The sequence below is a fragment of the Excalfactoria chinensis genome, chromosome Z (assembly GCF_039878825.1).
Source record: "Excalfactoria chinensis isolate bCotChi1 chromosome Z, bCotChi1.hap2, whole genome shotgun sequence".
Taxonomy (NCBI): Eukaryota; Metazoa; Chordata; class Aves; order Galliformes; family Phasianidae; genus Excalfactoria; species Excalfactoria chinensis.
In genome coordinates this window covers 7,313,983-7,341,182 of record NC_092857.1, presented here as the reverse complement: position 1 = coordinate 7,341,182, position 27,200 = coordinate 7,313,983, and the positions used below count along the sequence as shown (strand labels likewise).

The following is a 27,200-nucleotide window of genomic DNA, read 5'->3' as shown; positions in this document are numbered from 1 at the left end:
CTGAACTGAGGATTGTAATTTAGTAGTTCTGTGAGGGAAACAGGTTGAGTGTTTGATTGCCTGAGAGTGATAGAATTGCCCAAGTCCTACCTATGTATGTTATGTTTAGGAATCATGTGGATTGTAAATGGTGGTTTAATGTGCACATAGTGTTCATGAAAAGTCAGACAGAATTCTTACTGTACTTCTTTTTATTGAGCAGTTCTTTTTACAAAGCTCTATGCAATAAAACAATTTTCGAAAGTATTTTTTAATGAGACTAAACCCAGAACTTTATACAGTTTAGGCATATTTAGGTAAAGCAAAAGTGAATGGAATCTGCCTGTTTTTCCTACTCCTACAACTTATGCAACAGTGGATAAAGGTTCTAATGAAGTTAGGTGGCTAAAGCTGTTTCATGGTTAGGGATCTTGAATCTGAGAAATGCTGGGACAGCTCTTTTTGTGCAGTCCTCTGAAATGAAACACCAGTGAGATTTAATTTCTGCTAGGAAACTTATCTCAAATATTTATGACTTATGCCTTGCTGTTTGTGATGATTTCTGGGCAGTGCTCTGAGTACTTGAGTCATGGGAGTGAGGGAGGAGAAGCATTTTCAGCTTTTGTATATTCCTTTGTAAAAAACAAAGCATTAGAATAACATAAATAGAAGACATACTAATTGTTTCTGAGTTATAAATTTATTTCCTTATTAGAAAATACACTGAAACATAAGGCAAGGAACCTCAGAACCATCCAATTTTGTCTGTTTTTAATGCTTAAGCAAAATTTGAGTGCAGAAACATACTGTTTCTTACACATCTTACCTTGCGGGCTAGAACAAGCAAGTTTCGAACATTAAGTCAGTAAAAGCTTTTCCATCTATCAAACAAGCTGCTCTTTGGAATGGGAACTGGATGTAGTAGAGAACAGATGGGAGAGTTGAGCATCTGGTGTAGTTGTTTTCCTCATCAGGACCTGATGGAGCAGTGGGTGACCAGGAACTGTTTTTATGGCTGTAATTCCTTTCATCAACAAAGCTTGTCTGAAAGCTGACACACAGCTCTTCTGCCCCTTCCAGTTACTGCTTGGTGTTAGAGAAAAGTTAGGATTGGTTGGGTGTTCTTTTGATAGTATTTTCCCTCTGACTAAACAGGCCATGAAGAAGTATGTTGAGAGACAAAATGAGTGGTGTGTGGATGAGCCGAAGGAGGAGGATGTGGCTTGGGGTAATTACGTGGCAACTTTGGGGAGGGACAGGAGTGGGGTAAGAGTTTGATGTTGTTCTGATAGAGTAGGCTGCTACTTTGATTTTTGTGTTGGAGGTATCTGGAGTCTGGCTGCTAATGAAGTCATTAATTCTGGGGAACTTCAGGTGTGTCTCTGCAGACAAACAGAATTCCTGCTTTGAGCTGCAATGAAAGTTAACAGTGAAATAGCAAGGCTCACCATCCTGGTGCAGGCATAGCTAGGGAGAGCACAAGGTACGACGAGGCCCCTGTACCCTGCATTGCCTGTGTCTGCTCAGTCAACACAGCAAAATGCTTGATCTTGTGACTGTGTTTCTGTCCAGAGCTGATGCTGCTCTGTTAGCTAGGGCTGCAGTCATGCAAGATGGAAAGTTTAGGGTTTTGTTTAGTCTTATTTCTCCTGGCATTCCTGTATGTGTTTTTCTGTTCTGTATTTACATATATGCAGTGTGGTGTTGTTGAGTTACCTTTTTTTTTTTTTCCCCCACAAGTTTATGTATAACAGATTAACTGAAATACTGTTGTCTTTTTTTCTCCAAGACTTTTCTCTTTGTTGTTTCTTGAGGAAGAAATGTTGAAAAGGGGCAAGCTGTCTTTTGGTATTTTTTGTAATGTTGGTGAGATTCATGTTGTTTGCTAAAATTAAACTCCTAACCCCCACCATGCCCCTTTACATTTCCTGAAAAGCTGTGACTTCAGACTGCTTGGTTTCTCTTCTTCTACATTGGCCTACTGTATTTAGCATCCACTCCTTTAATTCAAAGGTTATATTGCTTTTAAAGTAACCCAGGTTTCTAATAAACTGTGGAAGGAACCCATCAGTATATTTTTTCCTAGACCTATATAAGTTGAAGATTTTAATCAACTTAGAATAAGTTTTGAATAATAATAATAATGAAATCCTTGCTGAAATTCATCTCAAAGAAGATGCCTTGAATCTTTTTCAATTGAGTTTAAATCTGAAATGTGATGGCTCCAAGAATCTGAAAGCTAACTAAAAGTGTTGTACTTGTCTGTGAGAGAAACTGAATGTAATAAAATAGATCAAGTATTAAATTGTGGTTTAAAAATACCCATCATTCTGATGATGAAAGGTAGTTCCTGGTACCAAGGATTAGAATTTTCTTTTAAAAGGAACTCTGAATTTAAGCTTCTAAATCTTCCACGGCAGTTAGATATTTCTTTAGATATTTGGCCAAATAAATACTTGCTTATGGCAAAAGAACTTTAGATTGACATCAGTGTCCTCCTAGCTTTTGAACAACAACTTGTATTTCACTCATGTTGAAATCTCTACTGCCAAATGAGTTCCAGATAAACATTTATTTATAGTTGCTTCTCAAGTAAAATTACAACCTTCTGTGGATTCACATGAGTGTATGCTGTTGATTTCTGGTTCCTCACATTATTTCTCCTCTTTCTGCTCACTTAATTCCATTGCGTTCTTCTGGCTCTGTTTTTATTTTATAATTTGATGGGAATTGTAATAATTCAGTTGAACAAAGTTCTATGTTCTCAAATGTTGCATATTAGGATGTTATATTAATTAACAATACTTATTAATTATGTCAAACTGATATGGAAGACCTTACTCCTGATGCTCTGTATTCTTTGAATTTTTTGTTTTTGAAGTGTGAATAACTGCTGAGAAGTTAGAATGGTTTAAGGGAAGTTCCCTTATGTCTTTGGCTTTGAGAACAGGATAATCTATTTAAACATGCTTTTTCCTTCCCCTTCCTTTTTCTCCGAAACAAAAAAAAAAACACAAAAAACCAAAAACCTGTATAGAGCACAATGTTTTTCTTGGATGTGTTCACATCTGTTCAAGTGGACTTTACTTCCACATATTTATGAAAGTTTCTCCTTAAAATTGCTGTCCGGGGTTCCACGCATTCAGTGTTGTTTAAATGTGGTGCACTGAGAGCTGCTTTATCACATCCCATGAGTTTTTTACTTTTGATTGTGGGGAGAAATCCTGGTGATGTGGCTGTGATCTTACAGTAACTTCCATGACTACAGATGTCAAAACCGTGGGACTACATGGCAAGGTACTTAGTGTTCACAAAACTATAGAAAAGCGAATGCCTCCTGCCCTGCAGCTGTAGGGTACAGCAGAAGGGTTGGCAAGCATGGTGCTTCAAATTTTAGGTGTGTGCAAATGTGGGGACCAATACAAGCAGTACCTTTATCTACAAGGCTCATTAGCATGTAAAGAACTCCCCAGACTTCTGTGGATATCTGTGTATCAGTGTCTGGAGTGTTTTTTTAGCCGTTTACCTGCTGTTAATTACAGCCTTTGGTGAATGCTGCCCTATTTTATATGTGTATTCTCTATAAGGAATTCTGCTTTTGTCGGGACAGGCATGTAAAATGATGGTGTGATATTTTTTTTTTCCTCTTAATTACAATGTTATCTTCATCTTATGCCAGTGTATCAGGTTGTTTTTACCAGTTGTTAAAAGTCAGGTTTTTGGGCAGGATGCTTAACTAAACGTGAAAACAGCCTTGGTGTGTTAAGTTAAATACACATTTTAAATGTTTTCCATCTAAAGCTTGCTTACATTTACTTTCTTCATTTATTTATGGTGTCATTGTGGCTTTTACAGCAAGTCCCTTCTATGTAATATTCTGTAAATGTCTGAAAGTTGTTATTGTGATTAGGAAGTTCTTAATTAGCCCAATAATGCAACTTCTAAAGCTTGTAATTTTTATCTTGCTTATCCCTTGCTCACCCCTTGTTTAACTTTCATATATATACAGTGTTGTTTTCTGGGGGAAAATTGATGTTTACAATATACACACTGAAATGGCTTTAAAGACTATCATTGACAAAGCATTTGTTCAGTGACATTTTTATAGGTGCAGTATAATATCTGAAGCTGATACGTGTATTATTTAGTGCTGTTGCTAGAGTTTTATGCTACAATTAAGAGAATGTGTATTCCATACACAGCCTCAGGATTCATGTGTGCTAAGGTTGAGATGCTGCAATTAATATAAATAAGATAGCTGGATCAGAAACTAAGGTGTGAAGAGTGCAAGGACCTTTTTTGTCCAAGTGATCTTGCAGCAAAGGTGGTTGGTGGAATAGATAAATGACTGATACCTTAGGAAGTTTTAGAAGCAGATTTCCTACGTAAACCTTTTACTTCTGCATTGCACGGTGAAAAGTTTTCACCTTTGTGGAATTGAGACTGGTAGTTTAGTTTAGCATAGTAATAAATGACCTTCCAGAATACAAAGACGTTTAAAATGGAATGTAAGCAATAGAAAAAGTAGTGGGTAAACATACATGGAATCAAAGTTTATAATAGTCTAGTTATAGGAAGGTTGTTTTGGAAGGAAAAAAAGCATATTTTGCAAAGCAAATCTATACGCATTCTTCAGTTGGATTGTAAGCTACTCTTCCAGTGTAGCTGTAGAGGAGAGTGACAGTTCACTGACACTGACAGACAAGTGTCAGACAGAACTTTTTATTCAGTGGTATAACTTGCTGAAAAAAAAATGGTTTTACTGTGATAGATTCCTCTCTTGAGATGAACCTTGGGGAGTACTGTGGTGTTGAGGTAAACTGCAGAAAGATACTATGGAGTATCCTGCCTTATTTTAAACTGTTTTTTATTCTTTGTTGTTGCCCCCCACCCCTCAACACAAGACTTTTGTTTGTTTGCTCTTTTGAACAAGCACCTGTTTGCCAAGTATTGGTCTCCCTGCTCTTTCCCAGGTATCCAGCTCAGGAAGCAGGGCTGTGTGAAAGTGTGGGGGTGATAGGGATGGTACTGTAGGTCTTTGCTGTTGCTACCAAAACTCCTCGGCCAGGCTCAGAAATTTGCTGTCTTGAGCTTTTCACGTAACTCGCAGGTGCAACCTACTGGTTTGCTGTCATATCACTTCTGGATTGTAACTTAACCATTGCTTTTTGTCTTGAGTGTAGTAATGTGATCTGGTGATGGTGTTGCAAGTCGTAATTATCCCCTGCCCTTCCAACCTTTTTCTAATAGTGACACTTTCTACTTTGTTCCTCATTGTCAGTGGCATTATGAATTAGCTGTGTGCCCTTTTTTGAGGCAGTTGAGCGTGTTTCTGCAAGTTTGAGGACGTCATAAATATCTCAGCTCTTACTTGGCTATTTTTACTCCTGTTGCTCGTATCTGTTTCTATTCAGAGAATTCCTTTGGAAGCTGTTTGAGGAGAGCATGTTTCAGCAATGCAGGAGTGAGCTGGCGGGGGCAGGGACAGCAGGGGTGCACAGTGGGTCGCTGGCAGTGTGAAATCCTACGCAGAGTGCTTTTCCTGCATGCCACTTTCTTTGTAAGGTCCTTTGTCAAAGAAAATTCTCTGCTTTGGATGTTGTCCTGTCTTCAAGCTCACGTTAGCTACTTCTTTCTGTCACTTGGGGTATCTGGGTTCCAACTTTCATGTTCTTTTTAGGCTTGTTTTAGTGTTTGAACTGGATAAACCCAGTTAGAGGCTGTTCAGATACAGATAGCTGCATCAGAGCAAGTAACTGAAATATGTTTCTGCTTTTCAATAGCCAAAGCTGACATTACTAACACACCCCTCTCTCCACCCCAGCAGTTCATCATATTTTGGTAGATTTGGTATCAGTTTTTAACGTAATTAGTTTTCCTAATAAGTTATTTTTGTGTGTTTTAACAACTGGCATTTAGTTTTCTGTTACAAGAATTACTCAGATTCTGAGTGTAGCTAACTTTGTTGTAATTGTGGTAATTGGTAGGTCAGCGATGCACTGAATATTTGCTTTTGATGGTTGTGCCTTACAGCTTGGCAATGTTGACAAATGCAAGCCTGACATGCCCTTGATGTTTGTTTGTAGCTAGTGCTGTATGTGCTGATGTAGCCCACACTTAAACAGTTCTGAAAGTTCCTGCTGACACTGGTACTAGATGTGTGGGTAATGGTGGTTTTGAGATGTCAGTTGCAGCATGGGAACACACCACTGTGCAGCTTTAGTGTTGTAAGTCTGTTGTATGTGAGGTGCTCTTTCTACTTAAATACTTTCTTCTGTGTGGAATTGATAATCAGAGTGTGACTTAAGATCATATGTTCTTCCTGTGTTTTCTTTGAGGATAACACCTAGCCCATTTAGTTTTGTCTCTGCAGCTGTTTCCTCACCTGTGTGTCTATATATAAAAATATCCTGATGTAGCCCATGCTTAAGCTGCTTTTTTGATATATAATATATTAATGTGCTCTAAACTGACCCAGGTGTCTAGCTGACCCCCAGGCTCAACTCAAGTGAAAGAGAAAGCTGTACAAATTAGTAGTCTGGAGTAAGGGGAGACTTTGCCACGTGGCTTTTTTGCTGAAAGAACTCCCAAGTCATCTGGCACAGTCTTTCCAAACATGTCTGTCTGGCTTTCCTCCTCCCCTTGGAGGGAATGTAGTGAGATAATGAAGTGGCAGAGGAGCAACCCTTTCAAGATGGTGCTTTTGATGGGTTAAGGGTGGATATTAAGTGCATTAGTCCTGTGAAAGCTAAGTTGGTGTGTACAAAATCTTGAATGATTCCTCTTGCCATTTAAATTGCTTGTAAGCTTGTTTGAGTCTCTAGAATTAATGCCCAAAACTGAATGCAGAAAGATGCTTCCGCACTTTGGAGTAATAAGTGAATTCTAGATTTACGTATTATGTGTTGGGTAAACTGACCTTTTTTTGGTTGATTGTATCTGTCTTTCTTGCTTGGATGGAAGAAATTCCAAACATTTATAAGGTTAGTATTTACAAATTACTGAATGCTAACTGGCATCCGGATGCCTTGGCATGAAGAATCCTTCCTCATCAAAGATCTTCCAAGTCCCTGTTATCTTACTGGTGATCAAAAGAGTGTGTATGCTTTGACATAGTGATGCATTCAAGGTCACTCTGCTCATAGTCCTTTCCTGTGAAGCTTGGTTGTGTGTTTTTTTTGTTTTGTTTTTTTTCCTGTCTAAGGCCTTTTAGTGATTTTTATTGTTATGTGCAGAGGGCCTGATTAGTATTAAGTATTGCTGTACTGGATCCTGCAAAGGCAACACAAAGTGTTATTTTTGATGACACGTGGCTTCTGAAGTGCAGGTTCCTCCTTTCCTCATGAACATGATCTCTATCCCTTGTGTTAGATACAGCAATTGTATAGCCACATAGTTTTCCATTGGATAAGCTTATTCAAATGACTTGCTGTTTTGTTTTAGGGGGTTTAGTTTGCTCTTGGATCAGCTTACTGAACTGACTCGCTCTGCAGCTGCATGATCATTAGTCGGTCTGAGGTGAAGTAGCTATATTATGTGGTTGGGAGCCAGGGAGTATGGCTGCCATTCTTGGTGACTGCTGGTACTTGCGTGGTATTAAATGCAAGGTGAAACATGATGTTAGTGGAATAAATGGTTTGGGTTCTGCCCTCACTACAGATGGAACAGCCAAATCCCCATCAAGTGAAATTCCACAGGGAAACTAAAACTTTGGTTTGGAGATTTTGTCCCAAACTGTGCAGCTGTCCCTGGTTTACTTGTGACTTTGGCAAGGTTTATGTTAGTTCTGTCTGCAGAAGGTAATGATTTTCAACCCTGAAAAACCTGCTAGTTCAGTTTTTCCTTTTGTGAAGTACTTGTTATTATTTTTTTTAACAAGCCTCCAAGTAAGTAATGAAGGATATCATTCATAGTGCTTGTTGCAGGGGGTGTCTGGGCCATAATATTGTTCTGCTATCAGATTCTTTGTTGGAAATAGAAGATGCTGTAGTTCCCTTTTGTTAGATGTTACTCAGAAAACTTTGGAAGGGAAAATGACAAGGAGTTTTACTTTCTTTGTTTATCTACATGAACTGATCTGATCCTTCTATTTTTTTTATCAGGTTGTTGTTTGTGTTTTTTGTGCATGTGTGTGTCTTTTGTTTTGTATGAGGCAAACACGGAGAAAAAGATGAAGAGGTTTAAAAACACTGTTGGTTCTTCACCACTGAATATAGAAGTGATGGAGTAAATTGTGTGTATAATGTGTATTGACTTGGCCAATATTCTATTTCCATAGGCTAGAAACAGGGGACATGAGTACCTGGAAATAAAGGTGTTGCTTTCCTTCCACAGGCTAGGTAGTTTCCTTCCATAGGTACTTCCTAGGGAAGTGTGAGGCTGGGCCAGTGTTAGGAGCCTCTTAGCCACTGTTGTCTTGATATGCTTCCCAACCCAAGGTGGTGATTAAGTTGACAGTTCAGGGTGAGCATGTGGCGTGGTCAGTGATAGAAGAGATTGTCTCTTTGACTTTTGTGATATCTAGAGAGGGTTAGCTTCAGGAAAGTAGTTTCTGTGAGAGGATGAGAAATGAATTCTTTCCATGGAAGATAGCAAGAACTTGTATGTGGTTTTCCCTTCAGGTGCTAGAATATCAGGAAGGGACCTTTCTTTAAATGTTTCTTGACAGAGAACTACACGACTGTTTCAAAAGTAAACTTGCTGTTGCCCCTTCCTAAGGATACCCGTAGATGGCTGCTTCTTTAAGAATGTTCCTATTGTCTGTAAACTGCATTTATATGTGAACAAACACAGGCTTCTTTTCTTTTGAGTCCATGTCAACAACTGTGTTCTGGTCTTTAGTACGGTCTAGTGGGATTGCTTAGAGGGAAATAGCATTCAGTTATTCTTTCTGGGTCTCTTTGTTTCTTAAAGCTTTGTTACAGTTGATGCTAAGTGCAGATAACTAATGCATCTGGCAAATCTTTGCGAACGTGGGGTTTATAAATAGTTAGGACAGGCAGCAAGACTGTTCTTTTTTGCTTGTGGAAATCCAGCCAACTTCTATCTCAAATCATGTTCTTCCAGTAGAATGGCTGCAGCAGTTGAGAACAGTGACTTTGTAGGAAATTGATGTCTGAAACATCGGGCAGAATCCTCTGGATCTTTAGGATGCTGTGCTGTTTTGCTGTCCATAATCACTGTTGACATATGTGCTCTGTTAGCAGTGAACCTAGGCAGTTTTCGCTGGTTTTTATTCTTTTTCCTTCTTTTGCGTTCTGGAGATTACCTTTGCAGTATGAAAAAAAAAAGTTCCGAATAGAAGCCAGATGGGATTTTCTGATGTTTAGTGTGACTGTTATGTTAAAAAAAAATAAAAAGATTTGGGAGTACAGGTTATTCCTTCTGAAGTTTCTGTGTAAATTTGAATGTTTATGAAGAACTGATGAGGACAGGGATGTTTGTTGGATGTAGTTGGCAGATTTTTGGTGAAAACTGGAATAAACACCAGTGTGTAAGAAAGTGTACAGCATCTGCTAAGCAGAAACACCAGGATAATAGCAAAGGTTGATATTATGAGATTAGAAGATTTTCTTAATGGCATTACTTAACCTTCATGGCTGACACCTGCTGTACAAGCATAGACTGTTCATTGCCCCAACACATCTCTTTTTAGAGGTGCCCTGGATATGTGGCCAGCCTTTTTGAATCTACAGTGTTTTGAAAACTGGTCACTTCTTTCTCACGGAACCATGCTGTCTGTTCTTGTAGCACCTGTTCTTTTTGTTTTTCCCCTTTTGTTTTAATCTCATGATGAGAAATGATTGATTTCTGTAGCTCTGGGGTGTGTTCTTCCTTAATTACAGGTTTACCGAGTGGATTGCAGAATAGTAATTTCAAGCAGTTACTTAGTTGGTTATAAGTAAGGTAGTTACGAATATACAGTTGCCTCTTCCCTTAGCTTTGTGAATGGAAGAGCTGTAGATGACAGTTGGGAGTGTGTATGTTGGGTTTTGCTGATACTTGCACTGACTGCTGGACACTCCCAGCAATCTTATTTTCATGGAGCAATACGAGAGCATACGGATAGTGCAAGTTTCATCTCCTGTGGTGTTCTGCCAGTAATGGAGATCTACTCCTGGCCATCAGTATTCTTCCTAGTTAGTAGAGGATAGGTTAAGATGAGATCATAATCCTCCCAGCATCCATAAGCTGAGATTCAGCATTATTGGCTTGGGGCAGTACAGACATGGAGTAATCAGCACTTCTCTTTGAGAACTTTTGACTCTTGTAAACTCTTTTCGCTTTCCAAGCAGTAATAAAAGTTGTGAGGTTGTTCAGACAAGCCTTCACTTGAGGGAGATGCATTGAATGGATGCTTAGGTGACGTTGATCTTTTCCCCATGCTTTTTCCTCATGCTCTCGTCCCCCTGTTGCCTTAGCAATAAAATCTGGACTCATTGCATATGTATGGTAGTCATGCCATCATAAGACAGTATCCTGCAGCCATTTGCCAACCATATTGTTGCAGTAGGTAGCTTTGATGTGAGGATAAAAGGACAGCCATGGTTCTGTGTTGTCCACACAGATATCTGCAGTCCTCTTTATCGCACCTCCTTGCCCAGAGTCAAGAAAATCGCTTGTTTGAGGCTGCCTCAGGAAGAGAACTGAAACTGCCAATGGTTTATTTATGTTGTGGAAGTGAATGTTTAACTTCAGGAGGGTTTTTGAAAGTCAGGTGGTGTTGTGTGGCATTGGGTCTGTCCCTAAATTTCACCAATAGTCTGTCTGTGTCTTGCAGGGCCTGCCACGCTGCCATGATGATTTATATTCAGCGTGTCTTCATTTTTCTGACTTTCTCGAGTCTAGATTTCTTGCCCAGGGAGGCTGAACAAAAGATCAAAGAAAGTATTACGATAAACCTGCTTTTTGTGTTGGAAATGTATCCTGTTACTTCTTGATTTTTTTATTTTTTTCTTATTTTTTTGGTCTTCTTTCTCGAGTGTACTGCAAAAATGCAGCTGCGTTGAATGTGACTCTGGTGTGGAGACTGGTAGGGATGGTGTTCTGCAATCTTAGAAGTGTTCGATATAGGGTACCAACATTTAGTAGCTGGTTTTGGACATTAAAATAACCATTACCATTCTGTTACCAGTCTGATGCTGACTTCTGCAGTCATGTCTCTGCTTTTGGACAAGGCTTGCTGTACAACAAAACGTAGCTACTTAGGATGATTTTTCTTTTAAATGATTATTTCTTCCAGCTTTTAAGTGTAAAGTATAGTTATTGGCTGAGATTTGAGTATCTTAGTGTGTGAGACATTAAACATAGTTGAAGTTCTGGTAAATACTGATTATGGCTTCTATTTCCCTTTTCATTTGCGTAAAGGCAGTCTTCCTGTGGAGGTAGTGGAATATTACAAACCTTTTATTTTACAGTGTTATAAACAGATGCATCTTTGTAGTTATGAGACTGTGGTTACTTTACACAACAGTTTTGGGAATTCTAATCTCCTATGCTTTGTTCTTCCTTTCTGGTAGTCTTTTGGAGGTCTGTTTTGTTTCGCTTATATCTGTTTCTTCCAAATACAGCTGTTTTGGCTCATTGCTTGAGTTTCAGTGTGTTTACAAGGTCAAGTACTAGCTGGGAATAAGGGACTTTTGCCCTGAGCTGGACCTTGGTGTGGAAACTGAAACATCTGCTTGTCTGAATTTTTTTTTTTTATCTTTATTAAACAGATTTTTTAATCAAGAGTTTGTCTTCCTCTAGTCTCAAATCTTCTTTTTACATTTGATGTACAGTTAAAATTAAGTTCATCAGTTTGTGATATCCACCTTATTGCTATGACAACTGGTTTGCGAGCAAGGAAATGTTCCTGTTCAGATCCATCTCATTAATTATATTAATAATATCACACTTAATGCTCGACATCCTAGTCGCTGTGGTAATTAGCAGGCAGTGGCTATCTGCCTCCTTTCAGCCTGCTGCTTTGGACCTTGCAGCTGTGTCTGGCTGTGAGATGTGGGATGGTGGGACATTTCTCCTCCCTGCACTGCCAGCAGCGTGACAGAGCCCTTCAGCTGCTTGGGGGCTTGCTGTGGCTGCTGTCAGCAATGCTTTTAAGACAACTGATTTGTGACTGAAATAGATTGTAGCATGACCTCGTTGGCTTGATGGGAACTTCAGACTGAGGGCGTTTGTTTCTGTGCTTGTCTGAAGCAAGTCCATGCTGCTCCTGAAGAGAGGCTCTCACCTTTGCTGTTTTCTGCTTCGGAGCTGTAATTGCATGGTGCTGCTCACAGTGCTGTGTGATCAGCAAGATTAGGATCTTACCTAAAGATCCTGTGATGCCGTAAGATTATCTGGCTCCACTCTGACTGGCAGGCTGATCTTCCCACATAGCATCATTCCCCAGGAGTTTTTCAAACATCATCTGCTTTCCTTTTTCATTAAAATATCCTTTCCTCGTGAAAAACAACCATAGCTTAAACAGTTGTGATGCAGAGGCACCATACCGTGTGTTAGGATAGGCAGAAAAGACCCAATCCTTTCCTGTATCCATGTGTTGCCTAGCTCTAACAAGTGTGTACCATAGCCAGGCAGATGTTTTACAGATAGAAACTTTGTCTTAACATGTGTGTACTCCAGTCACATCCAAAGCTTGAATCTCAATATTTTGAGGAGCTTTGTTTAGCAAAAGTAGAGAAAGAAGCACGTGAAATGTGTCAGAGTTTTTAGATACCAAAATCTGTGTGAACGCAACTTTAAGTCAGAAATGATGAGCAGATTTAAACCCAGTGGTGTTCCCTTTCTTCAGCACGTCTTACTGTGTGGATTGTAGACAGTCATAGTTTAGTAGGTGCTCTTTCAGATGAGTTATTATTCTCTGTTTTATTCTCTCTAGGGCTTTTTATCATTACTTGTAATCACCTGATTGAAATTGTTTTAAAGTATCGGTCATCTCATCACAAAGCAAAGCTACCCCTCAAACAAAACCAAAGGTCATTATTAGCATTATATAGAATGGAGTTAGTCTTAAGGCACTGGAAGTTCAGTCACCATAGCTTACGGTGGAGTTTAACACAGTTGAAAGTAATGCTTAGTGTTCTGTGCCATTCTGAGTTTAGTACTTAGACTCATTGGACATTGTGTGGAATGTCTACAATATCAGTGGACAGTCACTGATCACGATAGGACCAGATAGGATGGCAAGCATTGAAGTTTTTGTTCAGGCTGTCTCCATGGCTACTTCAGATTTTGCTTTCCAGGGATCATTTTGCAAGAGCTTGAATTACTTCTGACTGTATGTGGTTGTTCGCATATCAAGGCACAGTGCTCTGAAAGCCCGTTTGTTTATGAGTTTAAAAGACAACAAAGGTAGACTACCTTAAGAAACTGCAAATCAAATTGGCTGTGGTGAATGTATTCATAAAACTGGAGAAACACTGTGTCCCTGTTCTGATCATACTATGGCTGGTTCCTGGTAAAGGCAGGCCTTTTCTTGTTAAATATGTAAGAGTTTGTGGAAATATGTATCAGGCACAGAGCCTGAGATAGCTTTAACAATCACATAAAACATTTCAGGGTTGAGTTCAGTTTTTGGCCAACAAAAACATATTTCTAAGTTGAAGATCGTAACAATGTTAACTGTCTTTGTTATCTAGGTGAGGCTTCTGAGTTCTGTAGATCAGAAACATCTCATTGCATCTTCAGTTTTAGAGTATGCATTGCTTGTAAAGGCTAGTGAGCAGTTGGATACTGAACACATCCTAGTCCATATAATCACAGTTATTTGCTGGGTTTCAATTGTAGTGTTATTTTGCTCTGAATGAACTTGGCCTTGAGCTTGTGCTGAAGCTACTTGCCCTGACAGGCTGTGTGCAGAGACTCATTCTTGCACTAAGACAGCAGTGAAAAGTCTTTGCTGCAACTTTGCTCATCTTCTGCTCAGGTGGCAGCAAGCATATATTGTCTTTATTTCCCTGTATTTGTCATTTTGCTTCACAGTGTTGCAGGGACAGAAAACAAACAAGATGAATATTCTGAGAGCTGGTTTTAGTTATACCTAACAAAAACCTTTTTCATCAGTCAGTTTTGTGCTAGGTGCTGTACAAACATGGGGGAATAATAAATTTATTGTTTCAAAGATTATGATTCTAATGATCAAATGAATTGAGCAAGAAGCTGACTGCCACAGACTGGTTTTAAAGGCAAGGATCATCATTTCTCTTTTGAGGGAGAGATGAGGAGTAGATGTTAGCTGCGACCTCTTTATACATATAGGAAAGAGATTTAATGATAGGGAACTGTCTGGTTTGTGAAAGCGATGATTTAATTAGTGTTCTGAATGGGTATGAGCGTGCTCAAGTTCCAGGCATAAAAACAGGAGAGGAGATATTGCAAAAATGTAGAGAGTCATGCAGGTGGAACTGCAATCTCTACAGAGCAGCAGGTAGAAAAGTCTAGGAGTTGTAGCTATTGTCTGGAACTACAGATCTAGAAAGATGCCGATCAGCTGATAAGAAAGCTTTTTATCCCTACATTTCCCTTTTACTATAAAGACTTTGATAAATGCAGTAATAGTGTTTTTGAGCTGCTTTCACAGGAATCTTTGTGTAGTGTTCCTGTTAAAGGCAAGTAAAGCCGCAGCTACTGCATTGTGCGTTACCTGGATATTGAATCAGTGCCACATCTTAACTCATGTTCTTTTTTCTCTTTCAGATTTTCTATTTTGTACATACCTTGTTTTGTATATACTGTATATGATGACTTCGGTGGGCAGTGAACGTACCCGGGGCACTCGGGACAAAACGCAAATTTCAACCGCAACCGCACAGCCAATACAACAACTGAAACAAGTAGTACAGGTATGTGCTACTGTACAATCATCTGTAAGTTGAAAGTGTGCAATGGAATGTGCTTCCAAAAATACAGTAAAAACTAAAAAAAATAAATAAATTATAGCCTTATTTTGGAAGGGTATTTGATAGCTCACTTTAATTGTCTAGTAATTTACCACAGCATTTAATTGTTCCTGTGTTCTTGTCTCTAAATGAGTTTGTGTTTTTCAGCAATGTTTTTCATCAGTGAGGAATTCTGTGCTTATGCGTGTGTCAAAGTTTTTATCCTTTGACCTCAGTGTTTTCAGATTTTAGCACTTCCACATGCTAGCCTCATGTTGCTACAAGATTCCTTGTTCTTACAGGCACTTGGGTGGGTGGGAACAAAGTGAAATGGTGAAGACTGTCCACCAGTAGACTGGAAGTATTTAGAGCATATGTGAGATTAGCCCATTGTCTTGATTTCCAGCAACCAAGTAGTTAAGTTGTGTGCTTCTCTGGGTTACAGAGAGTGCAGAGTTTCTCTGCTTCTGGCAACTCATTATTCTCCTGTCAGGTACTTCTCCAAAACTGGGCTCAGTTCAAGAATTGGCTTAGTTCTTTGCTGGCAAAGAATGCATCAGTCTAGAGGTGCTCCCTTGGGAAGTAGTCTCTTTTATTGTTTTCCAGACTGATCTTTAACATAGAGAGACTTCCTTCCTGTTTTATACAGTATTAATTGTGTGAGCTTAAGCCCTAGTCTCCTTGCATTGCCGTGTTTTACTTACTGGTGATTCATGCTAATATGTGGATTATGAAAGTGACTTTCAATAGATGAAGCTGAATTTGTTTTTGTTTGATTATAATTTAGTGTGCAGTGGGGTGGTGAGCAGGTTGGCTTCTTAACCAAACAGAAGCACACGAAATAAATGCGTAGACAGAGACAAGCATCATGGAGGACATGGCCCAGAAGCGTAGGGACCAGATTAGGAAATCCGAGGTGTACCTAGAGCTAAAGATGGCTGAGAATGTAAGATACAGCAAGATGGGTTTCTCCAGATACCTAAGGTAACAAAGGAAGATAAATCGCCTCTGAGCGAGTTAAGGTCATGAGTCTGACTGACATGGAGAGGGCTGGGATACTCAGCTGTTCGCCTCAGTCTTCACTGTTAGTTGCCCAGTTCCTGAGAGAACTGGCAGATGAAGTGGCTGAGCTACTACTTGAAAACTTGTGATTAAGTGACTGAAAAATGGAAAAAGGAAAACATAACCTCTGTTTCTATAAAGGGTGAAAAGGAAGATCCAGGATACTGCAAACTAGCCAGCCTCACCTCTGTGCCTGGAAAGAACGGTGGAACAGATTCTCCTGGAAGTCACATTAAGGCACACTGAAAGCATTGAGGTGACTGTGAATGGTTAGCATGGCCTCACAAAGGGCAAGTCATACCTAACTAACCTAAGTGGTGGCCAAGGGAAGAGCAGTGCTGCATTCAACTTTGGAAGTCCCAGTGCAAGAAGGACATGGAGACCACAGGAGGCTGGAGTACCTCTTCTGTGGAGACAGCCTGAGTGAGCTGGGCTTGTTCAGCCCAGAGCAGAATAGGCTCTGGGGAGACATTATAGTGGCCTTCCAGTGCCATGAAGAGTACCAGAAAGCTGGAAGGGACTTTTTATCTGAAAGCTTAGTGATGGAACAAGGAGCAATAGGTTTGAAGTAAAAAAGGGGAAATTTAGATTAGTCTTGTGGAAGCAATTATTTCCAATGGGTATGGTGAGGCACACGAGCAGTTTGCCCAGACAAGTGGATGCTCTATCCCCAGTGGCATTCATGACTATACTGGACTGGGCCCTGGACAGCACAATCCACTGGAAGGTGTCCTTGCTGATGGCAGGGGGCTGGAAGTGAGTGACCTTTAAGGTCCCTTTAATCCAAACTGTTCTGTTATAATATTCTGTGCAGTTATGATTTCTTCTTTATTTTTCTGACATATACAAGACAGGTGTTGAGCGGATGGGAGCAAGTCTAGTAAAGAAGTGGCTGAGAAACCAGACATGATTAAATTAGTTTAGATGATTAAGAGGTGATCAAGAAGGCTAGGTTTGCTCAGCCCTAAGAGGATAGGCAAGGTTTTATTCAGATGTCTAATTTGAGGTTGTGGGAGAGGTGAAGTCTGAATCTTATCAGAGAGGTCTGATGGCTTGAGCTGGAACACTGGGAATTCCAGCTGTTAAAAGGGAGAGGGAGGAAAAAAGTCTGCCTTCATAGTTAACAAATACTGAAGTAAGGATTGGAGAGGTGGTGAGATCTCTGTCTGGCCCCAGGCAACTTCTCTGATGGGACCTGCCCTCAGTGGAAGGTTGCACGAATATTATTGGAGGACGTTTCCAACTGGTATGGTTCAGAGGTTTGGTCTCACTGCGTATGTTCTGGGTTTTATCCATTTATTCTTTCTACTTGCCTAACAAACACTTGTTTGCTCAGTTCAATAGAAATGATGATCACATCATATACAGCAACTAGCTTTATTGCACTGTATGTTGTTATTATTTAGAAATCAGATAAACTTTCCTACTTAGGCAAACCTGAGAGATAACAAAAAGATGCGTTGTTTTACTGTTTAATCACTACTGATTATTTTCTCAGAATCTAGAAGAACTTTGCTTACCTACATGGAGATTTCTTTATTGTTATATCCTATGATCATATTTTAAGAAGTTACGTTGCAGATATTTTCTGTATAATCTGGATAATAAATACAACATTTTATTTATAAGATCTGGCCTACTGCTGTCACTTAATTTTGTGCTTTGTACATTTCTGTTTTCTGGGAGTTGTAAGTTGTTGATTCACAGTATTGTGTGCTAACACTGCAAAGATCATGTATCTTGAAATGCTGAGTAAAGTTTCACGCTATTTTATAGGACAATAAAATATTATAAAGACGGTGTCTTAAAAAATGAAGAACAACAAGTTATTCAGCAAAAAAAAAAAAAAAAAGTAATCTCCAAACTTGTGACAATGGTTTGGTGTTTGTGTAATAAAAACATCTTTATTTTTCCTCAGAATCTTGAGCTCTGTATGGAGGTAGTCCACTGGCATAAATATTGGTGGTTTTCCAAGCCCTCTGCTTGCACAGGAAAAAATATGATATTGCCACATTTTATATTGTTACTAATGGGTATATTTTGGTCATCTGATGGGGACTTCAGATCAATTTATTTATTTATTTAATGGCTTCCTGTTTTTGGTCAAATATGTGGTCATGTCTATACAGAAATTACATTGTCTGAATTTTTCTGCTTTGGATGCCTGTAAAGGAAATGCCTTGAGTTTAAGCATTGTGGTGGGCCCAAGGAAACTGAAATTGGTCAGAGGAAGAGGATGTGTCAACAGGGCATAAGTCCCGAAACTGGTGGACATCTTTTTGTTCTCTGCTGCTCTCCTGGCAGACACCAATAAGGGGGTTTTTGCATGGAGCACCCTACTAACTGAGAGGCTTTCATGAAGGTGCGGTGTGCTCTGGGAAATACAAGGCGTGGAGCTGGGAATTCCACAGTATTCTCTTGTTTGTGTTATCAGTTGATGTATGAAGCTGTCAGCATGGTACTTTGGAAATGTGAAATAGCACAGAGTGCTTAACTCTGTTACAAACACTAATTGTCTTGGAACATTGCCTCTCGGCATGGCAAATGTCACTTCCCTCAAGGAACTGAGACAGCTGCAGTAACTTCTCAGCAAATAAGCAGCTGGTGGTGTATGGTGGAGTAATTTTTAGACTCTTCTCAGCATTTGTGCTTGGCGACCTTCTCCAGAGCTTGTATTTGTGGTAAACTCCAACAGCGATGCAATTTGAGGCTGATGAGTCAAACTCTTGAGGCTCAGAACTTCATGTTGGTATTCTCTGAAGTGAGACTACAAAAGGTGAGGTTCGACCAGCTACTCAGGATGAATCCTTTTGTTCAAGAATTTCAGTGGATGAACTGGTCCCTTTCTTAATGAAGAAATAAATTTGCAGCACCTCTAATTGCATTTTGGGTACTAGTTCTCTTCAATATCAGCCTTCCATAGCATGTCTTTTCTGTTTGAGAGAAATCAAATTAGGTCCAGGATCATGCAGCATACGGTTATCTTTGGTATTTTCAGGGGAATGCAGTTCAAGTGGATTGCAAATGTCACGCTATGAAGAGTAGCCCTGTGTGAGGAGACATTAACAGTGCTGAGTAGTTTTGTCTGCGGGGCATCCATCGCATAGTAGGATATATGGTGCTTTACTGCATCTGTTTCAGTGTAACAATTTCTGGAGAAGTTGTGAGTATCCTTTTGTGGTCCAGAAATGTTTCAGAGGCACCAAATATTTCATAAGTAGCAGGATCCTTTAGCATTTTCCAGAGGCCAGAGCTAGTGCAGCTGTTCACAGGCAGAATCTGGATGTGCAACCCTGCTGTTTAAGTATTTATAAATCTACAGAGTCACATTTGGAGAGTCAAGGGAAGGTGATGGGAGCAGGAATCATTAAAGAGTAGGTTAATTTAGAAAAATACCGTTACTGCTTTTTTATGATAAAAATGACTCTGGAGTGATACTATATAAAACTAAAAGTAATAATATCAAAACAAACTTGTGTAATAAATTCTATTACATGATTATCTTATCTGTGTAGTGACTTTTAGCTTCGGCACGAACATCAGAACCACATGCTGAAATTACTTCTGTTCCAATAAACTTTTTAACTGTAAAATGGACATAGAGAAGAAAACGTTAGTCACTTCTCTGTAGCTCCTTTGTATTTGCTGCATATATTCTTTCTGAGAACCTGTAGAGAAAAATAGTTACTCTAGGAGATACTCTTAAAGAACATTGTTGCATTTTGTGAACATTATTGGATGTTTGCGTTTTTCAGGCAACAGCAGAACAGATTCGCCTTGCTCAGATGATCTACGATAAGAATGATGCAGATTTTGAAGATAAAGTGAAACAAGTATGTTTCTTAATGGTACAGAGTTTTTATGCCCTGCAAATAAGGTGTTCCTAGGATGGTTTACATTTTGGAGCTAGGGTGGCCAATTATTATTTAGATTAAGCCATTTTCAGACTGATAAACATTTAATTAGCAATAAGTGCTCTTATTGCACTGTAAAATTCTGCTTGTAAGACACAGTGTAGTAATGTAATGCTGACTGTATAGTTACACTGGTGCATTTCCCTTTGTAAACAAGGCTTTTAGCCAAAACCCATCTGTGCTGATGTTTCTTCCAAACTGTCTCTGCTATGCTCCTGATGCTTAGCAGTCTCAGAATTAATGAGTGCATTCAGTTTGTCTGCATGTACATGCATGTGGGAAAAACGGGTCACCAGTGTAAGCTGAGTTTGCTAAATCACCATCTGTTTTTCAGGAGAAGCAAAAATCTAATATTAGCAAAAGGTGAATTGAAGTGGTGTGGTTTTTTTTTCTATTAAAATCTGACCTCCTGGATTTGTGTGTGCATTAAAGGGAAATATCACACTGTTTTTTCTATCAGGCTGAACATTGAGTTTATGCTTTCAAGCTTCAGTTGCACAGTTATAGTTGAGTACTGAGGGCTCAACTACACCTGTTTGGCTCGGTGCACTGGTTATTTTACCTTTGTGAGCACATCACAGATCATGTAGAACATAGGAACACACCTAAAATAAGAGCTGTCGTAAATGCACTGCTGCAGCAGCTGGGGCACGCTTCTTAATTTTCTTTCCTTTCTTAAGCCTCCAACGAGGCACTGTTAGCTGCTTTTTGTTTTTCTTTTCTCTAAAGTTGTTCATTGCTATGCCAGGAGTGAAGTTCTGTAGATCCTAAGGCCTAAGGACCCTGAAATAGTGCCTGTAGCTCTGCTGATCAGAAGGCTAAGAATTAAATTCTTTGTAGGAGTTCTGCAAAATCTTAGTTGTCCACGTTTATTTCTATCATGTGTTGCTGTTGTTTGTTTTTTTTTTTTGTTGTTGTTTTTTTGTTTTTTTTCTTGATGAGTAGTACATACTGGATACCCCATGACAGGTCTTGCTTGTATCTGTCGCATACTACTCAGGATGCATGCAGCAGGTCTGCAAGGCATAATTCAGTACCAGCTCTTCTTGAGCAGCCATCACTTAGACAGTTGGCGTGGCTTCATGCTAACTTAAATCAAAGAAGCTGATCTAGTTGAGAAAGTTAACTTCTCTGGATGTTCTTCCACGTGGATCTGAATTCACCACCATGCTTTACTTTATGGCTGTGTTGTCTTGGGGATAACAGCACTTGATGAAGGCATGAACTATAAAAGAAAAAAAAAGATGCGTAGAGATGCTTACTTGATTGTTACTTAACCTGTCTCTTATTTAAGTTGTAAGCAGGTCTATACGAGGTAGATACCTTTATATAGGATTTTAAATTGCTCTGACATAGTAGCTGCACACTTGTTTGGAATCTGTGGTGGTACTAACTCTTACTAGATGATGGTAATTTGAATATTTTAACATGTGTGACTTTTACTGCCAGCTTATGGAAGTGACGGGGAAAAACCAGGATGAGTGCATAGTGGCACTACATGATTGTAATGGGGATGTGAACAGAGCAATCAACATACTGCTGGAAGGAAGTTCAGACACGGTAAGGTTTTACTTCAGTATTCAACTAATCTTTTTGCTTGTTGTGCCTTTCTACTTTGAGATTGCAATTGGGAAAGTCCTATTTAGCAGCTTTAAATTTGTATGTCTCCACTGAAGTTCCTCTGAAAGAAATGAGGAAGACCAAAGCAGCTTCTACCTTGTGCGCACCTTAGAGTAGGCTGAAATTTGAAAAAGTCATGGATATTCTGTGTTTGTCCTCCAGTCTTCCATCTTTTATTTAGGTGTATCTGTCTTTTTTGGAACATGTTTTTGTTTTATGCTGAGGTCAGCATGAGGCCTCCACAGGTTTGGAGCACCTCCGCAGTCATGAGTCATGAGGCTTGGGGAGTAATGTGTTTGCCACAATCTCTATAAACCTCAAAGGATAGGGAGGTACTTGCAGACATGAAATTCTTGTTGGAATGTAATGAGAGTTTTGAGGTCTGTATCTCAAAGATGAGTAGAAAGCTAATAATAGCAAGAGAGGATACAGCAAGTAATTCTTTTGTTACTGTGTTGTGTTGCTCATTTATCTGATATCACTGAGTAACAGAACGAGGAATCTAAGATCAGTGTGGCAACAGCGTCACTTACCATTGCATGGCAACGGGGTTTTCACAAAATTGCTTTAAGTTTTTGCTGGAGGGTCTTCTTACGGTTTATCTGAAATAGAATTCAATTTGCTATCTCATATAAATCAGGAAAGAAATCTGAACTTCCTTTCGTAGTGTTGAATGTTGACTACTTCCTGTGATTTATCAGGGTGTGCTTATTGTTAGTGAGGAAGCTTTACTTTGTGCTAAGTCACATAACATTCTAACCAAAGGAACTTTCTATTCTATCCTTCATTTGTAAGAGTTGGAGTCATGTAATGCACAGCAGTTTGTAATGCTGAGTGTGAGTAAGCTGATAGTAGAAGAGACCAACTCACCTTGATTATACCAAGCTTGGTAATGTGCTGTCTTTTCTGTCTTCTCTTGTATTTGTAATATTCTAGTTGAAAAACAGTTTTTTGATTGAGGGAAAGAGCTTTCTTACCCTAGCAAATTGTTATAAGTGATGGTAATAAGTTATAAACTTTATGAATTCATTTATCAATAGGATACAGTACCTCCACTTGTGGACCAAGTCTCTCTGAATACATTGCTCTCCATAGAGGAAATGCAACTCACAAAGAAATACTGAGAACTTAAAGGGCTCAGTGAGGAAGGGTGACAGGATATTAATTATCAAGCTCTGCATCAGTATGTGAAGTCATTTATTATTCTTTGTGGAATTATGGACCTACAACTTGAAATGGTTTGTTGGAGGGCCATTGTACTCCAGAACAGTTGTACTATAATATAAGGCTGGGAGCAGAGGTGCTACTTGTTCTGAGTATAGATTGCCAGATCTATTTTGAACTTTGCTTTAGTGCACCGTAATGTTTTTACCTCATTTAGTAGATATATCTATACGGTTTGAGGAATTAGAAGAGCATGGAGTGGTAGGCAGCGTCTATTTATAAATTCTTTGGTACACTGCCAGATCTTGTGATTGCCTGAAATCCTCATTTGTGGGAAACCGTGGAAATGTGATGCTTCCATTGTTGTCCTTTTACTGATATTTTTCAGGTTATATGAACCTTTTTTAATAAAGAGTCCACTTTTACATATGGTTTACAGAATCCTTCAGTTTGGGAAATTTCTTAAAATGATTAAAAGTCTGGTGCTGTACGCATTAGAGAAATAATAGTGTGTTCTGAACTATCTAGGTTTGGTTCTTCAGATGCCAGTGCAGTTACTTAATTTTCTTTTGAAAGATCTCTAGTACTCCTGGTGTGTCTTAGTGTGTAATGCAGTTACACGGGCTATGGCAGGTGAACTCACACGCATAGAGAACTGCAGGGGTTGGAAGATCAAGTTCATGCCCTGTGCAAAAGCAGGCTCACTACAGTGGTTCCATAGGTAGACGTCCAGATTGGTCTTGTGTATTACCATAGAAGAAGGCTCTGCAACCTCTCTGGACAGCTTGTTCCAGTGCTCCATCACCCTTATAGTAAAGAAATTACTCTGGGTGCTTGTACAGAACTTATGTTTAAATTTTTAGACCACTGCTCTTTGTCCTGTCACCAGCCACCATAGACAAGAGCGTGGCCTCATACAATAGTTGCTGGAGGAGGCTGAGTTTTCTGTCTCACAGACAAGTGTTGCTCAAATCAGCTGTTTTTTGATTCTAATCTACAAGCAGCTGTGCTTCACCCTTAGTTGGTTTATGACAGTGTAGTTCTCAATACTGGATATTAAATTGAGTAGTGATTTCGCATTCTTTCTCAAATTGCTTCAAAAAATAAGCGTGACTGTCCTAATACTTACTGTCTACTACAGGGCATTGGAACATCTATGAACTGCTTTGCTACCTGCTTGCTCAGTAACACTAGTTTTATTAATTCTAGGCAAGTTGGATTAGCTGATCACTACTTACTTTGTGTGAGCTTCTAGTTGTTGAATTGAGAAGAAATACGACACTACCAAAAAATAGTGGTTGGCATGAGATCATGGGCTTTACCTTAGTTCTTCATAGCTAATGGCAGCTTAACTACATAAGCAGATTTCCTGTATGAGAACTGTATCTAGACAATAGGTTCTTAGAGGAACACTGCAGGTATTTGCAATCTTCACTGTTTGCAGATCATTCCTTTCTTTTTTACTCTGCTCTGTAGATTAACCATACAATTGCACAATGCATGAATTACTGTATTGTTTTTAGCAAGTATTTTGGTCACTTTATTTTCAACTCATGAGTATATTCATGTGGAATTGGTATTATCACTGAATTTATGTCGAGGGTGGATTTTTATATTAAAACTGAGGTCTGATGTTGGACCCTAGTCTTTTTTTCGTGTTTAGACACAGTATTTCTTGGCTTCTGCTCTCTATGATGAGCTGTGGCTCATGATGAGAGTGGGTAGTTTGGCTATTTGTGGCCACCCATTGTTTTCTCAAGTTCTTAGCCTGTGTTTAAGTTCTAATACTCGTTTCTTATATCTTTGCAAAAATAGATTTAGATTTTCCCCTTATATCAGTGTAGGTCTTGGTATGTATTACTAACTGCTATTATAGAAATACCTGCTTTTTTCCTTTGAAGTGAACAGGTGTGGGTTGATATTATAGAGCTCTCTTCCTTTTTGACTTCTGTATCTAATTCTATTCTATCTGAATAGACTTCTTGGGAGACTGTAGGGGGAAAGAAGAAAAGCCTTGGAAAGGAAAGTTCAGAAAACAAAGAGAACAGAGAAAAACGAGGGGACAGAGAAGTGAGTCGTGGACGGGGAAGTTCCAACAGACGGGGAAGAGGAGGCAGCCGTGGCCGAGAGTGTACGTATAGGGGTTCATTTTAAAAGGTTCTTGCAGCTGAAACTGGTTGAAAGTGAATGTTTAATGGAACAAAGTCTGTCAGAGCTGAGGCTCAGTGCTGAAATGACTACACCTTTTTTATTTGACAGGTATACTTGATTTATCTACTTGATTTTTGGGTTGGTCTTTACATTTGTTTATCTGAGACAGCTCAGTTTAATTTAAATGGGTTGTTTTTGGTTAATCAGTCTTTTACAACTTGCTGTCCTTTATGTAAGGTTTAGAACCGAGTCTTTGTAAGACTGCCTGAAAGCAAATATGTGTCACTGCACAGCTGATAGTTTTTTGTTTCTTTTAATGGAAAAAAAAAAAAAAAAAAGTGTAGCTTGGCTCCATCTCCTTTTATGAGTGGGAGAACCTGAAGATGTTCTCATGTTCTCATGAAGGGAATAAAAAAGCTGGGAACAATATTAATCTCTAGCATATATTCCTCATATAAACCAGCTGCAGGTGAGTTTCTACAACAGAGGAAGTATTTTGTGAACAGAAACATTTAAATTGCTCATTTATACAGATACAACAGTATGTTGTGAAAAAGAGAACTGATGTTTTCTGAATTAGGTAGAATCACATTAAATCGCCATTGAATATACAGATTGCCTTTTTTCTCTTTAAGTTTTTATCAGAAATTATCTATCTAAGGTATCGGTGTCTTCTATGATACCCATAAACATTTATCCTAACACTAATAAATGAGTAGAAAATGGAGGGGATAAAAAAGAACACAACCAGAAGAACCCCACCTTTTCCCTTAGAAGCAGGACAAATATTTACAGTTGCAACTAAAATTCTGTAACTCATAGCTGTAATATATTCAGATACTGTGCCAGTCAGTGGAGGCATTGTGAATCTTTGTAGAAGAATGAAAGTGTGGAGAGGCATTTCTTGGCAAGGCCATATGCTGCTTGTTTCTGTACTAAACATGAACTAAAGATGATTACCAAATCTTGATATTATCCTCTTTCCTTTATGCACATTTCTCTAATGGTTATGTTGGTGCAACCTGGATATGTTGTGCAATACAAAATTCTCAGCAGTGCTCTTAAGTGGTCAGTCATTTTACAGCCTCCTCTCTGCTGGGAGTCCCTTAAGGGAGTCAGAAGATGTGGCACAGGACAGAAGGACAGGAGAAGAGTTGGTGTTACTGGTTATTTTACTCTTCTGCTGTTGCCAACCAGCATGTTATCAGGAAAGTCAAGCACGAGGCAGGGTAATTTCTTGCCTCTTTAGAGAGTTGAGACCAGGGTTTAAAAGTCGAGTGCTATGTCTGCTGGAAGACATAACTCTCTTAAAAGATATTTTGCTTCCTACTGTCCAATTTAAAGTAAACAACTTGCCTGTATCTAGGGTTGCAAAAAGGAGAGGATGACTGAGATATCTTGACTTTAGTGCTCTCAAAGTCTTTCTTGGTTCAAGTTAAGCAGATGACTGTGTTGTCTTGTGTGTAAGTCTCTGAAGTTTCTCTTAAGCTGTCTTCTCTCCACAGTTAGAGCTGAAGAAAATGGAGTGGACAACAATCAAGGAGACAGGCCTTCAGACCGTGGCAAACGTGGCCGTGGGAGAGGTGAGATTGGTGGCATTGGTGCGGGAGTGATTTCATCTCATGAAATGAAACTCCCTCATGTACTGGATTAAAAGCTTATTTTTAAGCATCTGTTGGCTATCCTTTGAATCCATGAGCACCTCAGACACCTTCAATTTGGATACTCTCCCCCGCAACCATTATTTGACATCCCTAACTACTATGAGACCATTGTTTGGTCTCATAATGGCTTAAGAGAATCAGCACATCACCTTCATGGCATTTTTTTTGTGTAATAGACTTGTGTCTTTTGGCTATGGAGACCTCTTCTCCAAATTTAATTGTGACAGCCTCCTGCCTGTGTGAGTGCAATGGACTCCTCAAGATATACCTTGGCAGCAGGAGAGTGCAGGATTCCTTCTGTAGAACCCTTGTGGAGGGATTTGACATGTTGTTGTGCCATTTTGTTGTAGTGGATCCTGTTGTCAGGTTTGCCTTCTGTTTTTGGTACCCAGTTGGAGAGCACTAGTGGCCTTAAAGGTTTTTTGTTTAAGAAAAGAATTGGCATGAGAGTATTGATGAACAGAGCTAGGGAAAGACTCAGTCCTGTGGACTCATAGGTACAACTGTAATTGTAGTCTCTAGAAGAGATAGGAACGATGATGGCCTTTGTTTGCTGTGGAAACAAGATGTATAGTTGGTTTAGATTTTCATTTGAGCTAGTGGGAAGAAGCTTATTTTTCTTAGAGCAAAAGGAATGGGAACTGTACTGCTTGTGTGGGGAAAATGGGTATTAAAGAAGTGAAACTGGTTAAGTGTGCAGCAGAGCTAATAGCTTAACAAGTAATGTCTGACTTATAGGGAAAAAAGAGTTTCTACCTACAAAA

General features: G+C 39.2%; 1 protein-coding gene across 8 annotated transcripts in view; it reads left to right on the top strand.

The window, feature by feature from the left end:
* The window catches only part of UBAP2 (ubiquitin associated protein 2), a 160,851-nt gene that overhangs the window by 5,790 nt on the left and 127,861 nt on the right, over positions 1–27,200 (top strand). For all 8 annotated transcript variants that reach the window (XM_072359574.1, XM_072359573.1, XM_072359568.1 and 5 more), the window contains exons 2-6: positions 14,680–14,825; positions 19,679–19,756; positions 21,287–21,397; positions 24,599–24,752; positions 26,278–26,355. In XM_072359574.1, the coding sequence (XP_072215675.1) occupies positions 14,721–14,825; positions 19,679–19,756; positions 21,287–21,397; positions 24,599–24,752; positions 26,278–26,355 (526 nt within the window). In that variant the 5' untranslated portion in view covers positions 14,680–14,720. The remainder of the gene's footprint in view (positions 1–14,679; positions 14,826–19,678; positions 19,757–21,286; positions 21,398–24,598; positions 24,753–26,277; positions 26,356–27,200) is intronic.